Source organism: Microtus oregoni, unplaced genomic scaffold (genome assembly GCF_018167655.1).
Source record: "Microtus oregoni isolate MIOR12 unplaced genomic scaffold, Mior012 000098F_ref0000018, whole genome shotgun sequence".
In the NCBI taxonomy this organism is placed as follows: domain Eukaryota; kingdom Metazoa; phylum Chordata; class Mammalia; order Rodentia; family Cricetidae; genus Microtus; species Microtus oregoni.
In genome coordinates, this window is record NW_024544711.1 from 941,143 (window position 1) to 961,424 (window position 20,282).

General features: G+C 43.0%; 1 protein-coding gene across 1 annotated transcript; it reads right to left on the bottom strand.

Moving 5' to 3' along the window:
* Nucleotides 1–117: 117 nt before the first annotated feature.
* Nucleotides 118–18,960, bottom strand: LOC121443025 (cell division cycle protein 23 homolog). Its single transcript, XM_041644709.1, has 16 exons — nucleotides 18,636–18,960; nucleotides 18,478–18,550; nucleotides 14,032–14,169; nucleotides 11,870–11,912; nucleotides 11,379–11,484; nucleotides 11,130–11,262; nucleotides 8,485–8,662; nucleotides 8,306–8,403; nucleotides 8,098–8,179; nucleotides 4,379–4,532; nucleotides 4,145–4,264; nucleotides 3,790–3,865; nucleotides 3,426–3,487; nucleotides 2,375–2,453; nucleotides 2,180–2,299; nucleotides 118–1,575 (listed from the first exon to the last, which is right to left on the bottom strand). Exons 1-16 carry the CDS (start codon nucleotides 18,794–18,796, stop codon nucleotides 1,405–1,407), a joined length of 1,794 nt encoding a protein of 597 aa, XP_041500643.1. The 5' UTR covers nucleotides 18,797–18,960; the 3' UTR covers nucleotides 118–1,404.
* Between the last annotated feature and the right edge of the window lie 1,322 nt (nucleotides 18,961–20,282).

Sequence of the window (20,282 nt, forward strand, 5' to 3'; positions counted from 1 at the left end):
TCTTACGCTCCATATATATATATGTATGTATATCTCCTGAACTGTATCACGAATTATTGTATTATAATCACATATATAATCTCATTTTTCATGCACAAATATTATACTGAATAAAGACACTGTTTATGCTTTTATTTGGATTCCAAACTTAGAAAAATATAAAAAGGGGGACAGAAACTGATATAAATACCATCTGGTCCGTTGGACCCTTGGACAGGAACAGCAATGGGAACCAGCCTAAGGCGCACTACGAAATGAGTCAAATGGCAATACGTATTCAAAAGGTTTTGTTTTGTTGTTTGTTTGGGTTTTTTTTCAAGACAGGTCTTACTATGTAGCTCAGACTGGCCTGGAACTTGCTGGGTAGACAGCTAATCTCAAAACATCCACCTGCCTTTGTCTTCAAAATGCTAGGATTAAAGACGTGCACCACCATGCACAGCTAAAATTTCAAAAGTAAGAGGGGAATAAAAATACTCTGAGGAGCACAAGAGAAGGAAGGTTACATCTTAAACACAGAATGGTCGCTAGCATCATATAGCACAAACATCAAAGTGTATTTGAAACTACAAGAACATAAGATGATTCACTCAACCTTGCAGACAAAGTTGAAAACAAAGTATTCTTTGGAGATAAAAGGAAAAAACAATTACATCAAGCATTAACTAAAAGATATCAGCATGGATTTTAATGTCTCAAATAAAAAAGGTACTTTCAAATGTCCACAAAGTTCTCTGTAATCTGGTCTCCCTGTGTTGACTTTCATCAGGGTATAGCCAATGCTGTAGCCATCCCGGCCTTCAATATGAGCTACAGTTCATGCTCACAGACTTCCACTTGAAAGGTTTTAGAAGACTTCCTTCGAAAGCAGTCTCCCAAAGATCATATGAATAGCTACACTCTAACCCTAATCTCCGACATCAGAGACCACACTGCAAAACGAAGGTCATTCTAGCCAGGCCTCACAGCACAGGCCTGTAATCCCATCGTAGGCTACACAGAGAAACCCTGTCAACACCTGACCTCACTACACCAGAAGACAAGCAGGATAGTCTTTACTCCCCGCTTTGCCTAGCCCACTCCAGCAGCATTAAACCTTGTTTCTGTAGCATCACTTATGGTAAAGTGCTGTAAAAGGGATTTGTGGAGGTGAGGAGACTATGGGAGGGCCAAGACCTGCTATTCTGAATAGAAGGGAGAAGTGCTGGCTGACAGAAGACAGTCAGTACTGTCCTCCGTCGTTCCTGTCTACCTCTGAAGGTGATTCCATAGGCTGTCCCCAAGGCTGTTTCTATCTGTAAAAATGAGAAGAGTTTAGGTCCTTGGGAGAACAGACGTGGCTGCTCTTTACCGGAGGTAAGGCTTAATACTGGTCTAGCAGTGCGCTGCCTTGAGAGCTGTCAACTACGGCGTGACTGAAGACAGGTTGAGTGGAGAAACTCTGCGTGTAGGCGTGTTGTTTGCAGACAGTGAGGCAGGGAGGAAAAAGGTACCAGGCGTGTCAGTGCTCGGTGTCTCCCCTTGGTTCCGCAGCTGTAGGATCTGGCGGAGCAAGGCCTTACCTTCTTCCCGCGTCTGAAACAAAGTTACAGCTGTTTCAAAATGTGTTCGGTGCTATTCTCAAAAGTTGGTTTTTAAAATACTCTTCAGAACATTCCTTTACAAATAAAAGGAGTCTTGTCCCCTTAAAAAAAAAAAGCAAGTATGATGTGGGAGAGTCTTCTGTTTTGTGTTGATTTCGTTGGTTAAATAAAGAAACTGCCTTGGCCCTTTAATAGGACAGAAAATTAGGCGGAGTAAACAGAACAGGATGCTGGGAAGAAGGCAGTGAATTTAGTCACCATGATTCTCCTCTCCGAGACAGATGCAGGTTAAGATCTTTCCTGGTAAACCACCTCGTGGTACTACACAGATTATTAGAAATGGGTTAATCAAGATGTGAGAATTAGCCAGTAAGAGGCTAGAGCTAATGGGCCAAGTAGTGTTTAAAAGAATACAATTTGTGTGTTGTTATTTCGGGGCATAAGCTAGCCAGGCGGCCGGAACGCAGCCCGCCACTCCTCACTACAGAAGTACTCAATGGCTGACTCCCACAAGTCAAAGTAAGCTTCCTGGCACACCATGTAAAGACCACATGTTTTGGCCTGAAAAATCAAACCTTTTAGAATCCAATACTCACATCATTGAATGCACAGCACTTCTGGGCACAAGTTGAAGCTTCATCCCACAACTTGCATTTAAAATAGTACTGGGCCAGGTAGCGGAAGGCTGTACTCTCCTCCAAGTGCTCCACTACTTCCTAGATAAGGAAAGCAAGCATGACTGAGGTGACAAGAACCTGTCAGGGACACAGCTCTCATGCTCTGACACATACCCCACACGAATAGATATCTTGGATGTATTTGATGTAACACTGGGCAGCCTGCTCTGACTCAGTCAACTGTTCATGAAGCCTACAAAAGAAATTGGGCTTTAAATAAAAGACCACAAAGCAAGTCAGATATTAAAAAGTAAAGGCATAAATAAAACCTGAAATGACATATAAACAAGTAAATTTTAACATAAATAACATGTTGAGATCCAGAATACAATCAGTGTCTATTAAGTGGTTACTATGATGCACAGCTTCACTCCACCAGCACTAGGAAAGCAGAGACGGGGATTTCTCTGAGTTAAAGCCCAGCCTGGTCTACAGAGCAGTTCCAGGATAGCCAGGGCTACACAGAGAAATCCTATCTTAAAAAACAAAACAAAATGACAACAACAACAAAAAGCAGGGTGTCTACCAGTGCTACATAGTAAGTCCTTGCCTCAAAAAAAAAAAAAAAAAAAAAAGTTAACGGCCAGGTGAGCTGGCTTAGCAGCTGAAGCAAAGCCTGACAATCGAGTTCAGTTCCCGGGGACCACATAATGGTTGGCGCGACCTCCACATAAACATACCACATACATATACACAAAATTTAAAAAACTTTTTAAAAGAGTAGTTGACTTAAACTGATAATTGGATAATGTACCCTTCCAAAATTTTCCTGCTAACACTGGTACGAATGACAGCTGACTACTTCTGAGCAATTCTCCCATGCACACAGGCCCTGATGCATGCTAGGTGAGTCCTCGACCACACAACCACACTTCTAGTCCACTCAGATCTTTTTCCGTTCATTTTTCATCTCTTGCCTAACAGGAAATCTATTCCAATTCAAGGTGAAGTGGAACTCTCTAGAGTCAAGAGGCTAAAGCCAGAATATAATTTCATGCCTAGCATGTATAAGGTCCTGGGTTCATCTACAACACAGAGAAAAGGAAAGAGCTTTGCGCAACTGCAGAACCAGTCTTTCCATACCCTTTCCCCACCCTGCTCCATGCTCACACTCATGACACAACCTCAGGAGAACCAACACAAGTATCAAAGACATTCCACTCACTTTGCCAGCTTCACGAGAGCCATCTTCTCCACATCTCCCACAGCATATGCTCTCCAGTAACACTGTCGAAGAATAAACTGGTCACTTCTGACTGCTGCCCATGTGGAACAACTAATCACATAAACACTAAGGCCATGCAAGCCTTCTAGAAATGCAGGCTTACACAATACAGAGCGTTTTTCCTGTTATATAGGTCCAGGCTATACATGTAGACATCCACGCTGATAATCTCAGCCTACATTTCTTTTATGCTACACAGAGATCAGAATGGGGGGGGGGGTGTTACTACAGCGCTGTACACAGCTCAATGTCCTTCTGAACAACAGGTTTCTGCTCAGATTCTCCAGGCTGAAATTTGAGGTACCTTTTTGGCTTCCACTAGTTGATTGAGTTTCTCATAACATTCTCCTAAGGCAACCAGCATTCGAGAATCATTGGGACTATGAAAAAAGGTAACAAATAGTTAGAGCAAAGACTTTATCAAAACCTCAAGTCCTCACCTGAAAGCTTGGTCTCTACTATTTCACACTGTTCCCAGTCTACGCAAGGACTGTTCTTCAGTCAATGCTTCATTTAATAACATTACTTTATGTTTATAATTATCCCATAAACACACTAGTAGAGAAACTAAGTAAAAATGACCAGACCCACACCCTTTAGTTCTGAGAGAGAGCTGGTATCATATCAACCCTTTCCACACTGTCAAGAAACCAACTTACCGCAGCTGGTGGGCCCGTCTATAATAATAAAGGCAATAAAAGGGCATCTTAAGGATTTCATAGGTCTGTCCAAGGCCATACCAAGCTCTGTAGTCTCTCTTGTTGACTTCAATGGCATGTCTAAGAAATAGACAAAACAGACAGAAACATGGCAAAAGAATTAAGGTTAGCCACACATAGGCTTAGCAGAGGCTCCTGTTCCACTCACCCCTCCCACCCCAACTGGACACTTACCGGTAAGCCTGGATAGCAGCAGATGTGTTTTTCATTTCCATGTACTCATGCCCCATCAACGTCCAGGCCCCAAGATACCTAGGGTTCAACTTGAGGGCTCTCTGAAAATATAAGGCTGCTTTCTCATGCTGGGAGCGTAAGCTATAATAATTGCCTGATAAAGAAAAAAACAAAATGATTCACAGTAAACACACACACACAAGTACACATAAATAAAAATAAAGGGGCAGGAGAAATAGTTCAGTGGCTTAAGAACACTGGTTGCTCTTCCAGAGGACCCGAGTTCAATTCCTAGCACCCATGTGGCAGCTCACAACTACCTGTAACTTCAGTGCCAGGGGACATGTTTGCTAAGTTCTAGCCTCCTTTTGTACCAGGCATGACATACATACATAAAGACTATGGGCAAGCACTAATAAACATAAATAAACCCTTAAAGGTAAATTAATATTAATATTAAAGAGAGAGAGAGAGAGAGAAAATTTTTTCCCTAACATTCTTTAGTTTGGTGATATTTGTTTATTTTTGTTTTTTGAGACAGGGTTTCTCTTTGTAGCCTTGGTTGTCCTGGACGTCATGCTGTAGTCCAGGATGGCCTTGAACTCAGAGCTCTATCTACCTCTGCCTCCGGAGTGTTAGGATTAAAAGAGTACACCACCTCACCTGGCCTGAATTTTGTTTGTTTAGATTAGTGATTCTAAACTAGATTATTTTCAACCTAGACTTCAAAGGAATTTCTCAAAAGGATTAAAAAGGTAGAGAGCTCTGAGCTTCTTCACCAAGAATCACAGCATTCTATTACAACTGTTTCTGAAAAGACAAATTGATTTAAGATGCTGTAAAAGATTTTAAGAGTCTAAAAGCTAACCTGTCTTAGCATGAGGCATGAATCAGCAAATATGGTAGATCCAAACAATGGGACCCAATCCAGGAAGAAAAAGGATTGCTTTAGATGCTACAACATTCGTAAGTCTTAAAACCATGTTGGATGAATGGGTGGGAAAAGCTTTAAATCCGCATTTGGGAGGGAAAAGCAGGCAGAGCTCTGTGAGTTTGAAGCCACTCTGGTCTACACAGTAAGCTCTAGGCAGCCAGAAAAAAAAAGATGCTAACTAAAAGAAGTCAGACAATAGGATTTTATTAATATTAAGTAATATCATTTATATAAACTTCCAATTAGGCAAAATTATAAGCTAGAAAGTCAAGCAGTGGTCTGGAGCATGGGAAAAACAATGGAAAATTGTTAGGTTGATGGAGTCAGACTGTAATGTTGCTGGGAAACTCCCTTCACCATGAACTTAACACAGCAAGTCCTGTGGCTGGCTCTCCGTTCCAATAAAGCTTTTCCTCTTTCAAGGAACCAACTCAAGCTGTCATGAGACTTGAAGGGGTTTCCTTCTTTTTTAAAAAACTGTATTTACTTTATCATTTATCTGGGGCATAGGAAAGCACTCTACTGTTGAACCCAGTTCCAACCTGAAGAGATTTTCATGACATACAGAAAAATAAAAAGCATAGGTAAGAATATAATTTGGACTACTTTTACAAAGCAAATAATCATCACATCTGACATGTGTATATTTTTTTATCAGTAGTTATCAACCTGTGGGTCACAGGTCCTTTGGGGTTTGAATGATCCTTTCACAGGGATAGCCTAGGACTATTGGAAAACACAAATATTTACATTACAATTCATAACAGTAGCAATAAAAATAATTTTAGAGCCTGGTCTACAACAGCCGGCTCCAGGACAGGCTCCAAAGCTACACAGAAAAACCCTGTCTCAAAGAAAAGGAAAAAACAAACAAACAAACAAAAAAAAAAAACAAAAAAAACAACAATGCATGAACCACCTTTCTTGCTGGGCGGTGGTGGGGCACGTCTTTAATCCCAGCTCTCGGGAGGCAGAGGCAGGCATATATCTGTGAGTTCAAGTTCAGCCTGGACAGGCTCTAAAACTACAGCGAAACCCTGTCTCAAAAAACCAATAAATAGGGGCTGGAGAGATGGCTCAGAGGTTAAGAGCATTGCCTGCTCTTCCAAAGGTCCTGAGTTCAAATCCCAGCAACCACATGGTGGCTCACAACCATCTGTAATGGGGTCTGGTGCCCTCTTCTGGCCTGCAGGCATACACACAGACAAAAAAATACTGTATACATAATAAATAAATAAATAAAAAACCAATAAATAAATAAATAATTTAGACCACTGTTATATATGGGATGACAACACACTCAAACAAGTATAATAAAGAGGAAAAGCACAACAACAAAACAAAATTCCACAACCGCCCCCTCTGGTTGGCTGCAGTGACCCCACTTAGGAGGATGAGGCAGGTCTGCCTAAAGCTGCAGGTCACCTTGGGCCACACAGTAAATCCCAGTCCAGCCTAGGCTATAGGTTGAGACCTTACCTCAAAAATCAAAATAAAACTTCCCTTATGTATAAATTATATGTACACAATAAGCCAGTCAAACATAGATTTCAATATATATTAACTTGTAGAGAACATGAGATATTGTTAAATAAAATAATGAAAACTTGAAGTTATTGTATAAAAGATTCCATTTTGGTAAGATAATAACAACAACAAAAATTCCTAGTATGTTTTTAAAATAGTTTTATTAGAAATTAATTATATTCACTGTTTCTACTCTATGTCTGATTATTTACATTCAAACTCAACTTCATGTTCACCTAGAGGCTTTAAAGCAACAGGTTTCATGCCCTCTATAAGAATCTGCCACCAGGGAAAATGGTTCATGCCTTTAAACCCAGTACTTAGGAGGCAGAGGTAGGAGGATGTATCTGAGGTCTAGGTCAGCCTGGTCTACATAGTCAGTTCTCTACATAGTCAGGGCTCTACAGAAGTCTCTACTATGTCTTTTTAAAAAACAAAGTGAATACGTCTACACCTGCAATCTCAATGCTTGAGAGTAGTCAGGAGGCTAAGGTCACCCTCAGTCACACAGTGAATTGTAGATATGGATCCTGTCTGGAAAACAAACAACGAAATACTAGCTGGGTAGGGTAGCACATTCCTGTGAGCTTGGTCTCTGGGAGGTGACAGCAGAATCAGCAGTTCAGGGTCATCCTCCACAGGTTACATTCCAAGCTGAAGCAGACTGAAGCTGAGAGAACTATCTCAGAAAAACAAAAGGAAGCCAAAGGGAGTTCTTGGAGAGGCGCCTCAGCAGCTAGTCTAAGGATGCACACAGCCCTTAGAGGGCGTCTGTGTCGTGAGGCCCAGAATGATCTGACACGTCTAGACTCTGTGGCCACCTGCACTCATAGGCCAAGGCGTGAGCACAAACAAAAGCAGAAGAACCACCAGGTTCTTTACCAGCCAGTAAAGACTAAAGGGTTCTAGGTCATTCTGGGCTAGGGTGAGAGAGACCCTCTCTCAAAACACCTCTAGGATGGGGCTCATCAGTTCAGAGCACTGCTGTACCAAAGGACCTAAATTCAATGTCCAGCACCCACATGGCCGCTCACAACTACCTATAATTCCAGTTCCAAGGACCAAGCCCTCTTCTGGTCTCTATAGAACCCAGCACTTGGGAGGCAGAGGCAGGCAGATCTCTGTGAGTTCAAGGCCAACCTGGTCTACACACCAAATTCCAGTGCTATATAGAGAGACTTTGTCTCAACAAAGAGATGAGAGAGACAGACAGACAGACAGACAGAGATCTTAAAAGAAAAAAGTAGCCAACTCTCACCAATTACACAGCATGTTTCTACTCGGTACTTATCAATTTCACAGAGGTTATGTGCCAGATAACTCAATTCAGACTTCATACTCTGGGAAGAAAGAGGAAGATCATGTGAGCCTGATGAAGCACCCAGAAGGTGTTCATTCTTTAGCAAATGCAAACATGCTATCTAATCCAGTAGCTTCATCAAGCTCAATCAAGAGGAACAAATTACCCTGACATAAAGAAGATTGGAGAATGTGTCCATATTTTCAATCCGGTAAGGATCTTGTTTCCTCAGCTCATTAAAAATAGAAAGGGCTTTGTCGATATCTGAAAGAAAGAAGGCAGAGTTCAAAGCCCGACTAACTGCAGCCCGAGTCTGTCGGCACTCCAGCACCCTTGTTCACTCACCTCTGATATTGTGATAGGCAACTGCGATCTGGGATACAATGTATGAGCTCTTGGAGAAGCCCACATCAATGAGATGCTGATACTTCTGCAGGGCCTCCTCTATCAGCTGCAACTCTGTGTATATATGAGCCAGGAAGAATTCCTTCATCCAGGTGTCAGGCAAAGACAGGAACTTCAGCTAGTACCCAGAGAGAGGGACACACTTAGTATAACCTGGTCTTTCTCCCAAAGCAACACCAAAGATCATTACGTTCTAAAAGGATTCATCACTAAAATCTTAATGAACATCTACAAATGAATACAGGGTAACCCCACTGAATCTGACTTAGAAGCATAATTAGGGGAGAACGGCCCAGTAGGATAGACTTAAACAAACAAACAAAACCCACAAAACTTGAGAATGAGCAGAATCTAAATAGAATAGAGAGAAGAGAGGAAACAGCATTCCAGGCAAAGGCAACAACAAGAGTACAGTGATTAAAACTAGCTTTGTTTAAGGAGGCTTTGCGTCAAAAAAAAGTAGACCCCATCACACACTAGAAAACAAGATACAGTTAAGAAACTACTGAAAATTTCTGCCCAAAGTGTTTTATGATGTCTCCTCCTTATAATTCCAGTACCCAGGAAGCTGAGACAGAAAGACAGCCATGAATCTGATGTCAGCCTAGTCTTAACAGAAAGATCATCTTTTCAAGCAGTGGTGGTGCAAGCCTTTAATCTCAGCATTCAGGAGGCAGAGGCAGGCAGATCTCTGTGAGTTCGAAGCCAACCTGATCTACAGAGTAAAGTCCTAGAACAGGCTCCAGAGCTACTGAGAAACCCTGTCTTGAAAAACCAAAAGAAAAAAAAAAGAGCTATGTGTGGTGGTGCACATTTTTAATACTAGCACCACTCAGACTCAGAAGGTAGAAGCAGGAAGATCGTGGTGAGTTCAAGGCCAGCCTGAACTACACAGCAAATTCCAGTACAGTCAGACCTACACTGAGAAACCCTGTCTCTTCCTTGGGAGGTAAGGTAAGAGGATCTCTGGGATATCCTGGTCTACATAGAGAGCTCAGGTCAGCCAGGGCTACATAAAAGGATCACTCTGAGGGGGTGAGGGTGTTCTTGCAGCAGATCTGGGTTCTGTCCCAACACCTAGAGGGTGGCTCACAGGTGCCTATAATTCCAGAGATTCAGATGCTTTCTTCTGACTTCCTTGGGCACCATGCACACATATGGTGCACATACATGCACCCAGGCAAATACTTGTACACATAAAACTAAATAAATCTTTTTTTAAACACTTTTTAAAAAGGAATTTTAAAAACTGTGTACAGGATAACTTGGAAATGGAAGAGTGTTGTAAACCAGAAGCTAGAGAGAAAGTATCCATTATTAATTAAGTAATCCAGGTCTGAGATGCCAAGAGAGGTAACAAGCAACCAAGAGAAAGATTCCCACAGAAAAGCGACCACAGCACTGCTTCATCCCAGCAAAGAGAGACAGAAGAAAAGGAGGTGACAGACTTGGAGGTGTTGAGACTGGATGTCTTGGACTTACGATGCAGGTCAGTGGTGGAGAGCTTTCTCAGCTCAGGGAAGGATCTAGAATTAATGCCTACTATGTCCAGAACCAATAGTAACCACCCATACCCAAACTCAGGGTATCTTGAGTAGTGATAGTAATAATGATGAAGCTGGAAGGAAGAAAAAATCTGATAGGAAAAAGAAGAGAGGGGGCTGGAGAGATGGCTCAGAGGTTAAAAGCACTGATTGCTCTTCCTGCGGTCCTGAGTTCAATTCCCAGCAACCGCATGGTGGCTCATAACCATCTGTAATGAGATCTGGTGCCCTCTTCTGGAGAGTAGGCATAAATGTAGATAGAACACTGTATACATAAGAAAAAGAGAGATTTTGATATGCAAGATGAAAAAATTGCTTTTGCATAATTTGATTTCAATGCATAATTTGGTTCACCCTATATGAGGGGGAATACAAATAAAGATACATTTTCAGACACTGACTGAGCAGTACAAACCATTGTTGTGGAAACAGAAGAATGAACCCACCTTTAGTTTTTATAGTTTTTAAAACAAGGTCTTAGCCCTGGCTGGCCTGGAATTCAATACACAGAAAAAAGGATAGCCTTGAACTCATAAAGACCCTCCTCCCAGGTGCTGGGATTAAAGGCACTCACCACCATACCTGGTCTACCTTTAGCAATTTAGGAGCAACAAAAGGAAGGAAGTGTGTTGTTCTATCAACTACTAAAGGACAAAATGAATACTAAACAAAATTCACAGACAGCAACTAATAAAAAAGATTTCAGGGCAGGTCATAAAGGCACATACCTTTAATCCCAGTACACGGGAGACAGAGGCAGCCTGGTCTACACAGAGTTTCAGGATAGCCAGGGTTACATAGAGAGCCTCTGTCTCAAACAAACAAAAAGCCAGGTATGAGAGTATACACCTGTGCTGCCAGGGAAGTAGGTACGTGGAGGCAGAAGAGCCACAGGTTAAATAAACCCAAGCTACCTAGCAAGTTCCCACAAACAGAACAGTGGAGGGGCTAGAGAGCTGCAAAGAGCCAGCTCTGAACCAAGTTCACAGTGAGAGCACGTTCTCCCCACAACACTACCATAGGGTTCCCCATGAAACTCACCATCTCTTTGTCTGTGATCAGGTTACACAGCTCCAACCAGGCTCCCCAGTGCAAAGGCAAAACATGAGTAGCCTCCACAAACACATCAATGGCCTCTTTCACCAAGTCCAGTTTCCGAAGCACCACCCCATACCTGGGAAAGAAAGTCAGAGCCACCAGGGAGGTTAAAGCCTGAGAATGTCTTCTCCCTTCTCCTCTCCTCAAGGGGCAAACACGCTGCTGAAAGCGCCAACCCCTGGTGACACTCACAGGTAAAGGCCGAACCCATCGAGTCCCCGGGCCTGGTGCTTCCTGCTGAGCTCCACTCTCAGCTCTCGGAGAGCCTCGTTTTTCACCTGTCCTTTTTCTAGGGGTCCTAGGAGAGAAAGAATTATTCATCCTCAGACACACACATATATTTCTGTTATCATCAACCAAAATTATCCCTGCAACCCCTCACACAACCCATTTACTCGAGATGATGGCTGGTGTGCAGTCGTAGGTTATCAATATTTACAAATCACAAGTTCCAATTAAAACTGAATTGTCCACCTTAGGTTGCAGAAATCAAGTATGGGTTAAGGGAAGCAAGCCAAATCCCACAGCAACCAAGCGGTGGAGCTGGGTGGACAGCCCGAAGCTGAGATAAATCATGAGCCATGGAGTCTACTGATGGACCCTGCAATGGCCCATATGGCATCTAAGCATGCAGATCTGCTTTTTAGGACAAAAGGTTAGACAGGAAAAAGAAAAAAACATACCTAGGCTATCAACTGTCTCATCGTCCTTCTTTTTCTCTCCAGACTGTAAGAGAGGGAGAGAATCAATAAACAGGTTTCTCACCTTATTCTAAATGCTTCCTAAAAGCAGCAGCCTGACTCTATCTACAAGGCTAACTAAAGTCTTCGCAAAATAACACTTGCCTTATAAACAACCATTCATTCAGGTGTTCCCACTGGCTAAATGTGAGTACACTGAGCACCAAAGACTTAAATATAATGATAAATAGACAGTTAAAAACATGAGAATCCAGCAGGGCGGTGGTGGTGCATGCCTTTAATCCTAGCACTCAGGAGGCGGAGGCAGAGGCAGGTGGATCTCTGTGAGTTCGAGGCCAGCCTGGTCTATGGAGTGAGTTCCAAGATGTTTAGGGCTACACACAGAAACCCAGTTTTGGAAAGAAACAAAAGAAAGAAAAAAGAAAAAAACAAGAAAGGCTGTATGTGGTAGTGCATGCCTGTAAACCTGGCACTCTGCAGAGGTACAGGCAGGACAACAGTTCAGGGCAGCCTGGGCTATGTTACACAGTAGGACAGTATCCAAGACAATTACAAATTCAATATTAATTTTACTTACATTGTCATTTCTTATTTATTTAGGTTTTCTGAGGCAGGTTCTCACTATTATAGCCATAGCTGACCTGGACTTTTCAATATAGACCAGGCAGGTTTTGAACTAGGAGAAAACCTCCTGCCTCTGCTTTTTGGGTGCTAGGATTACAAGTGTATGCTGCCATACTAAGTTGCATTGTCCTTTTTATCAAAATTTTTAACAAAGTAATAAATATACTACAAATAAGTGTGAAGTGAGTTTATAAAACTTTAAATCAACTGATACTTTAACTCAATTGTAGAATTTTTAGGGTGGGGGTTCCTTTATTTTTTTTGCTTTTTGTTTGTTTGTTTGTTTATAGAGACGGGATCATACAAGGTAGCACAAACTGATCTCAAACTCTTACTCCTTCTGCCTTGGCATCCCAAGTACTAGGATTCTACGTGTATACCATCATGTCCTGCTTTCAGGCCTTTCGTTTTTTGAGCTAGGATCTCTACCACTACCTGGCCTCGAACTCACTACGTCACTGTGCAGACCAACATAGCCTGGAACTCCCTGGGATCCTTAGCTCTCTGCATCTAGAATGTGGAGATTATAGACACCACCACACCCTACCAATTCTTTTTTTTTTTTGGTTTTTCGAGACAGGGTTTCTCTGTGGTTTTGGAGCCTGTCCTGGAACTAGCTCCTGTAGACCAGGCTGGCCTCGAACTCACAGAGATCCGCCTGCCTCTGCCTACCCTACCAATTCTTAAGCACTAGTATCAATGCAATAACCCAGAGAAAAGAGTCATCCTGTTAGCAATCATCCTACCTACATATATGTTCCTTTTTTTAAAATACTTATTTATTTATTTATTATGTATACAATATTCTGTCTGTGTGTATGTCTGCAGGTCAGAAGAGGGCACCAGACCTCATTACAGATGGTTGTGAGCCTCTATGTGGTTGCCGGGAATTGAACTCAGGACTTTTGGAAGAGCAAGCAATGCTCTTAACCACTGAGCCATCTCTCCAGCCCATACGTTGCTATTTTTTAAACTTTGTTACTTTTTTTTTTTTTTTAGACTTTGTGTAGCCCTAGTCTGCTAGAAATTCACAAAGATTCACCGGCCTCTGCCTCCCAAGTGCTAGAATTAAAGGTGTGCACTACCAGGCCTGGCTTCCTATTATTATTATTATTTTTTTTTTATTGCAATATTGTCATTAAGCATATTCACTTGGTGACCTACTACCTAGGTATTTAAAAATTAAACTTTTTCAAGGCTAGAAAAATGACTCAGTGGTCAAGAGCACTGGTTGCTCTTCCAGATGGCCCATATTCAAATCCCAGAATACACATAGCAGCTCATAACCATCTGTAACTCCTCTTCAGGCCTCTGCTTGTATCAGGCCCACCCATGATACACATACATATACACACACAAAACATTCATTCATATATATACATATATACATACACACATATATATATACACATACATATACACATATGTATATCTAATTCATTTTTAATTAAAATTTTCCTTTTGGTTCTAAATTCAGATGTTTCCCTGAAGGCAGAATAACATCTTAAAGTGACCCTTACCAGGTATCTGGAATACATATACAGGAAATAGGCTTTCTTGCTATTGCAGCCATGCAGGAAATGTGCTGCCCGATCATACTCTTTAACATCAAAGTAGGCCTTGGCCAGGGTGTAGGCATCTACATCCTGGGCGTCCTCCTAGAAGAGAAGAGACAGGACTGTGTGGGTGGTTAAGACTAAGACAGCCAAAGTTCACCTTAAAAAAGCATATCCATTAATTTCAAGTATAGGAAAAGATTAACTATTTCTCCTCCCCCAATATATGTAAATACATGCATTTATACAGTAGTTTTTAATACGTGTATCACCTGTAAAGGCAAAGAACCTTTTTTCCAAAGTTTTTTTTTTTTCCAAAATAAAAAGTGGCATAATCCTAGCACTCGGGAGGCAGAGGCAGGCAGATCTCTGTGAGTTCAAACTAAGCCCAGATTACAGAGTGAGATTCAGGAAAGCCAACACTATATAATGACACTCTGTCTCAAAGAGAAAAAAAAAGAAAAAAAGAAAAAGGAAGGAAACAAGGTTGGGGTTTGGGGGGTTGGCTCAATGAGTAAAGTATCTGCCACACACACATTATCCCCTGAATTTGCATTCCCAGAGCTCACACAAAAACCAGACATAGCAGCCTATACCTGTAACCCCAGAGTTTGCCTATAATCCCCACACTTGGGAGGTAGAAGCAGGAGGATGAATTCAGGTTATTCTCAGCTTTACAGCCAGTCTCAAGACAACCTGAGCAACAAGAGGCCCCGTGTCAAAAGAGAAGAGGGGAGGAAAGTCAAAAGGAGCAAAAAGAATACGGAGAAAACGGTATCTTGAGGGGAGAAAAAAGGGTCCTCTATTATAATGATGAATATGCCTGCTTGTCACAAACAAGCCTGGGTTTGTTGGGGCCAGCAAGATGACTCAGAAGGTTAAGAACACTTGCCACCAAGCCTGAAAAGCTGAGTCAATTCCCAGGACCCACACAGTAGGAGAACCAACCCCTGCAGGCTATGGAATAAGCCTTCTGTACACTGCGTGAATATGTCACTATGATTGGTTTGATAAACAAGCTGACAGGCCAATAGCTAAACAGGACCAAATTAGGTGGGAAAGTCAAATTGAGAATGATGAGATGAGGAAGGGTAGAGTTAGAGAAGTTGCCAGCTAGATGGGCAATGAGTCAGACATTCAAAATATGATAGAAGTAAAAGCCAAGAGCCTTGGGGCAGCATTAGACTAATAGGAATGGGTTAAGTTTTAAGTGCTAGTTAGTAATAAGTCTGAGCTATTAGCCAAGCATTTATAATTTATATTAAGCCTGTGAGTGATTATTTGAGAGTGGCTGCAGGAAAGAAAAACTGCGCCTACTCCTACAGGCTATCTTCTGACCTCCATATATGTGCCATGACATACACGCGCGTGCGCGCGCGCACACACACACACACACACACACACACACTAAGGAAATAAACATAATTTTACATGAATTATAATGAAATTCATCCAGGACAGATATGGTGCCCATAATCTCAGCACTCAGTAGGCAGAGGAAAGAGGATCATTACAAGCCCAAGGCCAAGCTGGTGTACATATTAAGTCTGAGACCAGCAAACACTACCAAAATGGTTATACAAAACTGTATAAACATACACACATAAAATAATATTCCTAACTTTTCATGCACCTATGTAACTCAGAAAATTTTACTACTTGGACTATATGGTCTTTAAATTTGGAACCAGCAAGATGACTCAATGGGTAAAGGAGCCTGGCATCAAGTCTGAAAACATGAATTTGATACCTAGAACCCACATGGTAGAAGGAGAGAACCAACTCCCAAAAGTCGTCTTCTGAGCAGTACATGACATGGTAGTACACACCTTGAATCCCAACAATCTAGAGGCAAAGGCAGGCAGATCTCTGTGAGTTTGAGGCCAGCCTGGTCTACAAAGTGAGTTCAGGCCAGCTAGGGTGTCTCCAGGTTACTACTGCTGTGATGAAACACCAAAGGGTTTATTTCACTCACAGTTCCCTATCATCATCAAAGCAGTGAGGGAAGGAACTCAAGCAGGGCAGAACATAGAGGCAGGTGCTGCTTACTGGCTTGCCCATCGAAATTCCTTATAGAACCCACAACTGCCAGCCCAGGGACAGAACCACTCACAATGGACTGACCCTCCCCCATCACCCTCCCCATTAAACTGTCCAGCACACAAGGCTATATAATAAGACCCAGTCTCAAACAATGCCCCTCAGTGAGATCCCATCTCAAAACAAAGAGTGGGGCTGGAGAGATGGCTCAGCCAGTAAGAGGACTGGCAACTCCTGCAGAGGACCTGAGTCTGGATCCCAGCACCCACGAGGCAGCTTAATGGGGATCTGACGCCATCTGCTGGCTTCCATAAGCACCAGGCAGGCGCGCGCGCACACACACACACACACACACACACACACACACACACACACACAAACATACAGACACACAGGCAAAACCCAGATACATAAAATGAAAACAAATCTTTTTGTTTAAATAAAAAGAGAACTGACAATATAAAACACAACTCAGTGTTGAGAGCTTGCTTAGCACAGGTCCTAGATCCAGTACCTAAAAGAAAACAAAACAAAAACCAAACCCCTATTAAAAGTTTTAATGTTTACTCTAAATTACAGATCAAGGCTAAATTAGACTTAAATGTTTCTTCCATGATAGTTCCTAGCAAGAAATAAATAAATACGTGCTCAACAATTCAGCAAAGAGGCTTCTAAGTCAACATATCTCGTAGCAACCTGGAAGCTATTAACTTCACCAATAGCTAACACTTAATGTCTGTAAGTGTTATGTGAGTTCTTAAAAATTATTTATGTATTTTGCATTTACTTAGAGAGAGAGAGAGTAAGTAGAGACCAAAGAACAACTTTCAGAAGTCAGTTCTCTCCCTCCATCTTGTGTGGTCCAGGAGTCCAGCTCAAGTGGTTGGCATCTTATCTGGTCCAAGAGACATAAATTCGAGAGAGGGGGCTATTTACTGAAGCTCTTCTCTCACTTGAGAGTGTTCATTGTTTACTCATTTATCCTGCTATGGACACCCATGTGCCTAAGCACTGTGACAGTCAGCACAGAGAAATACAAGCTAATAAGATAGATGCAAATCACAATGACTTTAAAAAGTCATATAAAATAATATATGCCTAATTTTACCCTCATTGCTTTACTTAATCTTCTTGGAGACTGGAAAGTTATTAATATTATCTACAACTGAAAAGGCTGTCACTTTTAGGAGAGGGTTGGAGGGTTGAAGTAGGTGCTTGCTCAATAGGCTGGCCTCAAACAATTGGCAATCCCCCTGCCTCAGGACCCCAAGTGTTGCAATTACAGGCATGAGCCACCACACCCAGCTGCAGAAAGCTTGCCACCTGCCAACATTGATGGTTTTAGTAGCGAACATGCCTGAAATACAGAAGAAAACCTGCGTACAAGTCGCCTGCACTCTACCTCCTTTTGCTAATGAGAATGGTTAATTTTACTGAATCCTATGTGCCTAGAACACTTTCGGAGGAGGGGGCTGAGACAGGGTTTCTCTGTGTAGCCTTGGCAGTCTTGGAACTTTCTCTGTAGACCAGGCTGGCCTCAAACGCAGAGATCTGCCTGCCTCTGCCTCCTGAGTGGGGTTAAAAGCCTGTGACACAGACTCTTAATCAATCTGCAGCGAAGAGCTACAGTGTAGAAGAATGATTTCATGTTTCTTATTAGCATTGTCCGGGCTGACCTCACACCCTTCTAAAGGCTCCAGGGGTTTGTTTGTTTTTGTTTTCTGTGTGTGAATGGTTTGCCTGCAGGTGTCTGCGCACCTCATGCAGGCCTGGTGCCGTCCCACGCCAGAAGACGGCATCGGATCTCCCCGGAACTTTGTTGCAGGTAACTTGTTAGCTGCCTCTGTGGATACTAGCAATCAAATCCAGCTCTTCTGGAAGAGGAGCAAGTGCTGCTAATCGATGAGCCATCTCTCCAGGCCAGGGATGAATTTTTTAGAAATGATTTTTCTTTATGTGTATGCATGTGTATCCATATACCGCATAGCTGTGTGTATCCGTGGAGAACACGGTGTGGGATCCCCTGAAGAGCTGGAGTTGCAAGAGATTTTGAAACGCCTGCTGAGGGTGCTGGAAATCGAACAGAGGTTCTTAACCATTGAGCCATCCCTTCAACCCCATCAAGGCTGAAATCTCAAACAGTAATTGTTAACTAGTTCTCCCCAGCTTAAGTAACAGCAGAGACTACATCTTCCAAGGCACAAGCAACCCCCACATATGAACTCGCTCGTAGGGCCCAGTTCAAACGCCGGCGTCTCAGCTACATCATTTCCACCGAGCAGCGGGCTCTCCTCCAGTGACAGGGCGCTGAGGACCTCTTGGGCCGCATCCCTCTGTGGCTAGGGAACGCCACTGTAACGACGTCCTTACCTCTGTTAGAGGCGGCGGCGGCTGCAGCTCGGACAAAGGCAAGGCGGGCAGAGAGAAGGCCAACTCCGCGGACCTGGAACACCACGCAAACTGCATCAGCCACGCGAGCCCCCCGAGGCCGAGATCCAGCACCGCCCCATCCGACCGCGACCTCTCACCATTTGCTACTGTGAAGCAGGCCCCGCTCCCGAGTGAGCCCCGCGATGAGCAGCAGCTGCTTCTTAATTTCTCGCAAGTCTGAGAAATCCGCGCCAGGGGACACGCCCGGTACCGCGGCCGCCACCGCGGCCACAGAGACTACCGAGGTACTCGCAGCCATTTTCCTCTCGGCCGATCCAGCCAATCAGCGTCGACAATAATTGCTCGGCAAAGCCGAAAAGGTCTGCCTCTCATTGGCTTAGCCTTGCTCCGAAACAACCAGTCACAAACCTTCTTCGTAATGGGCCTTAAAGGCACTGTGGGGGCGGGGTGGGGAGAAAGAGACAATTACACCCTGATTGGCAAGAGTTATTGAGGGAGGTAAATTAGAACGCGGAGGGGGAGGGAGGTAAATAAAGGACTTGATGGGTGGGGGCCTGAGGTCTCGTAGCAAGAAAAGATGGAGAAGAGCGAGAGCTATGCATCTTAGCGGTTTCATCTTCAACGAAAGATAAAAGGGGCGTGGCGTATGGGAAGACTCTGCCTGGGGGTGGCAATGATGGATGTATTCTGGAACGAATTCGCAGATTCCCCTGGGATTTTTCCTTGAAGTATATTAAGAGGCGCTACCCCGCGTGAAAAATCATTCCTCTTTATCACCCTCCGTTTTGCCCCAACAGGGAAAAAGCGGTCAATATTGATTGAGAGGTTGCCTGATGAAGGGTTGTGTGCTTCTACAAATATAATCTGATTGAATTCTAAAATCAGAGCTATGGTATTTCTATCATTCTGTCGCCACAGTTTTATAGATAAGAAAACATTATCAGGCTCAGGAAAAATTCTGAATTATAAACTAGAAGCTCTGAACTATCACATGCAGAGTGCTGTAGGGATAAATCTTGCCCTGGTTCAATCCTTAGCGCGCGCACGCGCGCGCGCACACACACACACACACACACACACACACACACAAATTACAGGAAGATACTTAACATGTCTTTGTTGTTTGGTTGATTTGTGGAGCTAGGTTCTCATGGAGCTCAGCCTGGCCTTGAACTCCTAATCTTTCTGCCTCCACCTACTATGTGCTGAAATTACAGATGTGTACTGCTAAGCGTCACTTTTTCTTTAACCTAAAAGTCTTTCATATAGCCAGATGTGGTGGCACATGCCTGTAGTCCTATTCTTCTGGGAGTTGAGAAAGGAGGATTGCATGAGCCCAGAAGTTCTAGACTAGCCTGGAGGAACATGGAGGGATTTAAAAAAAAAAAATGCACATAGTAGTATCAGTACAAGCTCACTAATTCCCTTCTGTGGTGGTCTGAATGAGAATGACCCCCATAGGCTCATGTGTTGAAATACCTGGTGGGGCTGTTTGGGAAGGATTAGGAGGTGTGGCCTTGCTGGAGGAGGTGTGTCACTGGGGAGGGCTTTGAGGTTTCAAAACCCCACACCATTCCCAGTTAGCTCTCTGTCTGCCTCCTGCTTGTGCACCAAGGTGTCAGCTCTCAACCACTGCTCCAACATCATGCCTGCCCGCTGCTGCCATGAGTAATGGCTGTGGATTCTAACTCTCTGAAACTGTAAGCTTCAAATAAGTGCTTTCTGTTATAAGTTGCCTTGATTACAGTGTCTTTTCACAGCAATAGAAAAGTAACTAAAACACC